At 40.6% G+C, this 8,023-nt stretch overlaps 1 protein-coding gene across 1 annotated transcript; it reads left to right on the top strand.

Annotated features, from left to right (window-relative positions):
* The first annotated feature begins 455 nt into the window (after window positions 1-455).
* Window positions 456-7,482, top strand: TMEM33 (transmembrane protein 33). The gene is made up of 7 exons (XM_088524751.1): window positions 456-538; window positions 1,480-1,574; window positions 2,004-2,191; window positions 3,157-3,224; window positions 3,756-3,889; window positions 5,778-5,861; window positions 7,123-7,482. The coding sequence occupies exons 1-7, from the start codon at window positions 491-493 to the stop codon at window positions 7,250-7,252; spliced, it is 747 nt and encodes a 248-aa protein (XP_088380877.1). The 5' UTR covers window positions 456-490; the 3' UTR covers window positions 7,253-7,482.
* The last annotated feature ends 541 nt before the right edge of the window (window positions 7,483-8,023 follow it).

Raw genomic sequence — 8,023 nt, 5'->3', positions numbered from 1 at the left:
TCCTCGGCTGCAGCATGGCCAACGCAGACCACCTGATGCTGCAGCTTACTCAGTAGTGCTGCAGGCCCAAGCACATCCTGTCACCTTAGGAGTTTGCTTTGACACACTACGAGGTTTCGTTGAAACGAGAGGCCCTTGGGCTAACCTCCAGGAGGGCAAAACGGGCCAGTTTTTGTCCTACCCGTCGCCATTAGGCCCGTGACGTTGCCAGGTGAAGCCGGCGGCGTGACGTGATCAGGCGCCCGCTAGGGGTGGGCGGAGGAAGGGGGGTGACGCAGGCCTACGTTTCCCGGCGGCCCATGCGGCCCCGGCGGAAGTGACGCGAGGCGGTGCCGGAGGAGCGCGGTAGGAGCGGTGGCCGCGGAGGTCGGGACGGGGACCGGGACCGGGACCGGGCTGGAGAGGGGCCCCGGCCCCGGCAACTCCGCCCGGGGGCCGGCAGCTCCGCCCCGCCTGAGACGCCTTCTCTCCCCGCAGGCGCGGCGCGGCCATGGCGGACTCCACGCAGAACGGGCCGGCGCAGGGCGGCGGAGCGGTGGTGAGGAGCCCGCCGGGGCTGGGCCTCGGCGCCCGCGCTGCTCGCGGGTGTGCGGGGGCTGTCCCGGCTGGGCCCGGGCGCGGGAGGCGGCGCCGCGGTGCGCGAGTAACGGAGTGCTGCGGGGGAGGTCCTCGCTGTGCGGCGCTGCGTTAATTCATCGTCACGTTAGGGCGTGTGGGGGGCGGCTCTGGTTCCAGGCCGGCCTCTGAACTTGTGCAGGGGAAAGGCTGTGTCTGGGCACCTCTCCTAGGGATGTGAGAGCCAAAAGGATGTTGGGCCTTTCAGAACCCCGGGGCGTCAGGGGTGGAGAGGACTGTGGCTAACCAGAGCTTAGCAGCAGGAGGCAACCTAAATCACCCTTCAGAGCCCTTTCTGTGTTTGTTTTGTTTGGTTGGTTCCACAGTCCCCACCTCAAAGGTCCCAACTACTTTTTATTTTTTCTTGTCATATATATACACATGCATATACATGTATATATGTATGTGTGTGTATATTTAACCTGACATAGTTATGAGTGCTAATTGACCTCCTCTTTTTCCCTATCTCCCTAAGAATCCCTACTTGGAGCTTTTAGCCTTGTGTATATAAAATCTGCTTACAGCAATAAGGACAGAAGAGCTAGTGAGCTTGCATAATGAGTTGGTTGTCTAGTAAGGTGTTTCCATATAGAAAAAATATCTCTATAAAAGGTCCTAACACTATATTTGGTGATAGTGTACTAAGAAGATTTTTGATTTTGCGTACATCACATATTGGGTGCATTACAAAACCAAAAGACATGCTTTGCTTCAAGCTATCATTTGATTATATGCAAAGTTTGAAGGAGATGAAATTTGGTAAGGGAGGAGAGTGGAATGCTGGTAAATATAAAGATACTAACTTCTGGCGGGGGTTGGCTTTTTGTCTTTTTGTCTTTTTTCCCTTCTTTTCTTCCAATTTAGCAATTTCTGATGGCAAACAAGTTGGATACGGCAATGTGGATTTCCCGCTTGTTCACAGTTTACTGCTCAGCTTTATTTGTCCTGCCTCTTCTAGGGTATGTTTTGCAATACTGTAAAATAACATTTAAAAACTTAGATGGCAGCTACACTTCTTTTATATATATAAATATTTTTTAATGTAAGAATGAATGTGAAGGCATTTGCTGTACTGGGTACTTTCTCTGAGAACAGTTTACAGATTTTTAATCGTTTTAAAACATTTTTAGATATGTTTAGGAAAATGTTGAACGACAGTGGAGGCAGTTACGTGTGTTTTTTTGTAGCTATGTAATAATATCCTGCTTTTTCTTTGGCATCATGCCGTAAGTCAGCACTGCTAGTTTTTGAAGCCATTTTGGTAATGGTTCTTGTAGTGGGAAAAGCGCCAAGTGTTTTGCAACTGTGATGCAATTCTCCAGGGGGAGCCTTCCCTAGGCAGAGCCCGGCTTGGTTTTTATGGTAACGCCTCCTCTGGTGCCTTGCAGGTTGCACGAAGCCGCGAGCTTTTACCAGCGGGCCTTGCTGGCCAACGCTCTCACCAGCGCCCTCCGCCTGCACCAGCGGCTGCCCCACTTCCAGCTCAGCAGGGCCTTCCTGGCCCAGGCTTTGCTGGAGGACAGCTGCCACTACCTGCTCTACTCCCTCATCTTTGTTAATTCCTACCCTGTCACAAGTATCCTTTGGCAAAAGTGCTGTCCTGGTCCATTTTAAACTTAGCTGAAAAACTCAGTGGCTTTTGTTGTCTGTGCTGTGACTTGGAAACATGTTTTAAATTAAAACACTCTTTCTATTCATAGAACATACCCTGTATAAAATAGGAGCTGCTTGTGCTGATTGAATTATATTCAGGTTAACATTCTCTTTAACTAGTGCATTGCAGCCTCTGGCACCTAGTGTTATCTTTTTCCTGTATTTAAATGCACTGTTTTTTTATCATCTATGCCATATGTGATTCTTTTAATGGCAGTTAATATTTTTAATTCATTACCATTCACTTATGTAACTCTTTACCACAAATAGGACATATGGCATGTACACAGAGTACTATTCCATAGTAAGCTTTCTTTTCAGCTAAATCTTTTAAATATAGTCTGAAAAAGGGGGGTTATTTTCATGGCTTGTCAGAGATGAGATTTATGAAGTGGCTTCTATTTCTGTTCTTAGTTTAATATCTTACTCTTAAAATGACAGACATGGGAATCTTGCTGTCCAGAGTCTGAACTGATGTCAACTGCATGTTCTTGGAAGAAATACAATCTGTTACATCTGTTAATAAGAACATAATGATGACCGAGTCTGTGTGATACATTTTAATTTCTAACCTTATACGCTTCCATGAAGAGAGAATGTATTTCTTCAGAAACTCAATTGTGTATAAGGTCAAACTGTATCTTATACTTTTGCATACACAACTAACACACTTAAAAATCAATAAATTATAGTCAAGAAAGAGGTAAAAAGTAAAGAGAACTGCTACAGAATTTTTACATGTGCATGTCGTAATCCAGTGTACCTGATTCTGGCCAAGGTCTTGTGAAGAGCCCACAGCTGTGTGTTATTGTAACATTAGTGTGTGTTTGGGGGCAGGGAAGGAATGAAGCGTCAGTAGTTTATATTTTTCCTTATCGCCTACTACAGTGAGTATTTTCCCAGTTCTGCTGTTTTCTTTGCTTCATGCTGCCACATATACAAAAAAGGTTCTTGATGTAAGTATGATACTAATTGTGATGTGCTTGGTTTTTCTATCGGGTTTTACAGTTGCAGTTATGGATTCTTTTAGTTACAGTGGAAGATATATGTACTGGGTGGAGCTGCTGCTCTAGCACACTGTCTTGTACAGATTTTTTTTTTTTTAGCTCTAATCTCTGATATTTCAAACTGGAATATCTTGCAACCACAGCTGGACAGAATAAGGCCGGTGGAGTGCAGCCTCCTAAAATATGTACAGGAGGGATTTGCAAAACTTCATGTTTTTAATTTAACTGTATGCAATTTTAGTTCCTTAGGTGTCAGTGATGCCTCTAAGAGGGATCCCACACTTCCAATAGCATATAAACAAATATCATCCAATAATCACCCTAAACAAATAGTTTGGGATACAAATCTTATTCCCTAGGGTTTTTGTTAAAATGATGAAAAAAGTCATACCTGCTAGTTGTTAGTATTCTGCTTTCTTCCTGCTAGGGAAGATTTGTATAACTTGAATGATTTCTGACACTCTTTTTTCTTCCTTAAAGGCACGAGGTTCAAATAGTCTGCCCTTTTTAAGAAATCTTCTGGAGAAGCTGAATGCTAATCAACAGAATATTCTAAAATTCATTGCTTGCAATGAAATTTTCCTGATGCCAGCTACAGTTTTCATGCTCTTCAGGTATGAACTACAGTATGTGTTTTTTTGGAATTAGGAGCCTCCTACACAAGATCATGCTTTGCACAGTGAGTTTGATGTGGGTCATAGAGATCTCCTGTTTATATGGTTTTGTCTGAGCTTGAATTTATTTGATTCTTAAATTTATCAAGGTGGTATGTCACAAAATCAAAAAGGCTTTATTCTGATATGATTTGTTACTCTGTTTCTTAGCGTGAGTAAGGCTGTTGGTTCAAATAATTTTTTTTCATCTTGCAACTCGCGCTAAACCATCCAGTAGTGTGTAGCACCAGTAGGTGTAATTTTGGTTGGTGTAGTTGTTGGTTATGCCCCTGCATTATTTCTGATCAGAGTGTTTTTTTTTATTCCATCTGTTTTGTCTTTTGGGTCTGTGTACTCCCTGTTGAATTCATTTTAGAGCTTATGTGTGTTGAAATCCAACTTAAGTCAAATGGGCCTAATGACCTGCACATGACTGAAGCTGGAGGCATTGCCTTTTGATATTTGGAGGGGGAGAAATGCCCTTTCTTCTATGCAAATCATAGCACAGTGAAAGCCTTTGTCTGGAGGGGTCAGAAGGGAGCTTTTATTTACTTGGAAGTTAATAAAACTTAGAATTTGTCTTTATTTCCTAATATGCCAGCTAAATGCTTTCGAGGCTTTACCCTTGATGGATTTTAGTTCATTTTTAGGACCACTTACTAACTGCTACATAGTCTCAGAATACAGAATCTGAAACATTCAAGAACTTTCAAAATTCTTCTTAGAAGTAGTGCTTTCCCTTTACAAAGAATTTGTAGCTTTTTCATGCGCTGTCTAGTAGGAACTGAAAATTTAAAATTATATTTTGAAATCTAAAATAATGTGAAGGTCAATATAGTTGGCAATGCTTTAATACAATTGTTCTAAAAAAAACACACACAGTTGTATATAACTGTATAAATAAAGTTTTGAAAGTCTGTTCTGTAAGCTATTTTAGCTTACTATATTGCTTGCAAGTACTGCACAGATGCAAGTTTTCCCCCACCTTCCCAAGCTCGCTTTCCTTTTTGCTTCATATTATGCATCTGGGTAAAGATCCTGATTATATTTGAAGAAGCTCTAGTTAATGAAAAGGTCAGGTAATGTACAATTCTGTACAGGGTTTTTTTAGGGTTTAAAGCACAGGGTTTGTGCTTTATAAGGAAGCTTCAATCAATGAAATTAAATTCTTATGGTGTTTCTGTGATTTACTCTGTGGTTTAGATCAACTTGCTGCCCCTTTGATACTTTATATCACTATTACAGTGAACAGCAGCTTTGTGAAGTATAGAAATACTTACTTCAATAGAGTAGTTTGAATTGGCATAATTTTAATATCTCAGTATGTCTGTGATAGTCTCTGTAAGAAGGTTTTGCAAAACAATTCCAGGAGTAAGGCCCAGTTTTTCAAAGCACTGTGCTTTGGATAGAAAATGTTTGTTGTAACTGGACAAATTATGTCAGCCAACTTTAGTGCTTAACGCTAGATGGTCTCTGCTGTCACTTCTGTAACTCTTCTCCAACTACCTGAAGCTAGATATAAAATATTTCATAAGTACAAAATTGATATGAAAACAGCGATATTGCATTTCTTAAAGAATCAAACTGTTGTTAAACCACTTTAAACTTCAGCCTTTGTAAATGTGCTGTTAGTTTTCCTGTGTATTTGGGGTTTTGTTTGTTTACTTTACTCTTCCCTCATCAAGCCTAGATTGTTTGAACAACTATGATCCTTACTCTGGCTTGGCGTTATTGAGCCTAGGTAGTTTCCTTGTGTTTGTTAAGGAGATTTTCTGTGTCTTTTCTCCCTGGGGAGGGGAAGCTGGGGGAGGAAGGGGAGAATAAAGCTCCGCTTCTTTTTCTCTTTCAGTGGGCAGGGGAGTCTTCTCCAGCCGTTCATTTACTATAGGTTTCTTACGCTACGCTACTCCTCTCGGCGAAATCCGTACTGTCGGTAAGTATTACACTGATTTCAGGAGGTGGTGCTTAATAACTTAGTATTTCAGTATTCAGAAAATTTTCACTCTTAAATGATTACGTAACTCGTAATTCTAAACCTGTAAGTGGCAATAGTAGAAACGTGGAATAATGGTGGATAATAAAAAAAAAAAAAAAAAAATCAAGGTTATGCTTATACTTTCTTCACATAACTGGACTTCTCTGAAATGTGCTGTCTTTGAATGGGAGCTTGCAGATGGATTCCAAATAATTAAATCTAATCTTTGGGAAAGTCTTAACAGTTTGTAGCTGTTCACCAGAAAGGTAGCCTTGTTTTTAGGCTGCAGGGCTACCAGTCCACTTCTCTACATAAACAGGTATTTATGAACATGTGCTGATAGTATCAGCTGAAAAAATGTGGATCATCTTAAGCATGTTTGATACATGCTTAAGTTGAAACCTTTCTCAGAACCTTCTTTTGAAGCATTGCATAATGTAAGATTTTGTGAACATGCTTCCCAGTCTGATCACTGCTTGATTAGAAAATAGTTTGACAAGGTACCAAGGAGGTGGCTTTGGCTGTCATGATATGGAAAGGCAGGTTTGAAAACCATAAACTTAATTTCATCCTACTGTTCCCTACTGTTCTATAGGAAATCATCTGTTCCATCTTATTACAGGTATTTTTCAACAAAAATCAATGAAGGCACTTGTTTTGATACCTACAGATAACTTAAACTGTACAATCTAAACACTATTTTTTTTACTACAGCTCCTTGTTTTTGCTGTTTCTTATGTTTATGTAGTTTTAAGTGAAACTACTGTTGTGATTCTTGTTATGACTGTCTTCTAGGAGTTTGTTCTAGATTGCAGGGTGCTTGTCTTCTGTCCTTTCTGGCAAGAAGCAACACACACAAACCACTTTCTTGGCCCCTCAACTCCTTACACAGCCTTTGAAAAGGCAGTACTTTGTTTTTCCCCTCCCATAGTATTCCCTTTCTTGAAGGTGGGTTTTTCCTCTGTCTTTTTCCAGTCCATGCATGGAAGTAGCTTTCAAAGTTAATTAAAACATTAATGTTTAAAGGACACATTCTCAGACTCTTACAATTACTGCAACAGGGAGTTGATGTAAAGAAACTTGTTACCCACATTGGATACGTGGGTACTTGGTTGTTTATTTGTTTGAAAATAAGTGAATGAAAGGATTTCTAGGTACTAGGTAGTTCTGCCTGACGGTTACAGGATTTTAATATTCTTTGTTTAAATCTCATTCTCAGGGCCCTCTTCACTGAGCTGAGGATCGTTGTTGAACATCTAATAATGAAGCCCTCGTGCCCTGTTTTTGTAAGAAGGCTCTGTCTCAGCAGCATTTCCTTTATAAGCAGATTGGCACCAACTGTTGCGTAGCTGACTTCCAAGCCTTTATGTAATGTGAACATTATGAGCAGCTGGCACATCTGCTGATGATTATAAATTCCTGGTTTTACACTGATCTCACTCCAGGCTGTAGAAAAATGTGTATATGCTTTTCTTGGAGATAATATAAAATTTATCATCTCAAAAGCAAGTCTGGAAAACCTAAAATTACTGTGTTGTATTGCTAATTGATGAAAAGTACCTTCGTCTTACCCAAAACACACTAAGAGGATTAAAGCTCAGTCGCACTGTTTTTTTTTTTTTTTTTTTTTTTTTTTTTAATCATAGATTGTTTAAGGTTGATTAAACGTTTTTGTTTGTTTATTTGTCTTGAGGAGTATTTGCTCAATAGGGCTGCTGGTTGGAACCCTAGGCACTGTAAAATGCCTGCGGTGGGCAGTGGCTGGTACACACCTCATTGCACTGCTCTTTGGACAGTATTCTCCTTACTAATGTGTCCATAGCCTTATTTGTCTAAATTACTATATTCAATATGAAAATATGTCCCACTGAATTTAACAAAATAGACTAAAATCTATCAAGCTGGCATGGCTAACACCTTTTCTGAAAGAGAGCTTATTTTAGTAAAGTTGAGGAGGGGAAACTCTTCCAGGTTTCTTCCTGTGTAGTTGGGAGAAATCTCAAGACTCGGAGCACAGGAAAGTCTGTACAGTTACGTTATCATAAGATAATGTTTTAGCAAGCCAAGCTGCTGACCTTTAAGCTTTTGAGACAAAGATGCAATGCTTAAACTTTTAACCA

This window comes from Tinamus guttatus, unplaced genomic scaffold (genome assembly GCF_059628265.1).
Source record: "Tinamus guttatus ecotype Peru unplaced genomic scaffold, ASM5962826v1 Tinamus_guttatus_pri_ptg000213l, whole genome shotgun sequence".
In the NCBI taxonomy this organism is placed as follows: domain Eukaryota; kingdom Metazoa; phylum Chordata; class Aves; order Tinamiformes; family Tinamidae; genus Tinamus; species Tinamus guttatus.
This window is presented reverse-complemented; position numbering and strand designations above follow the sequence as displayed.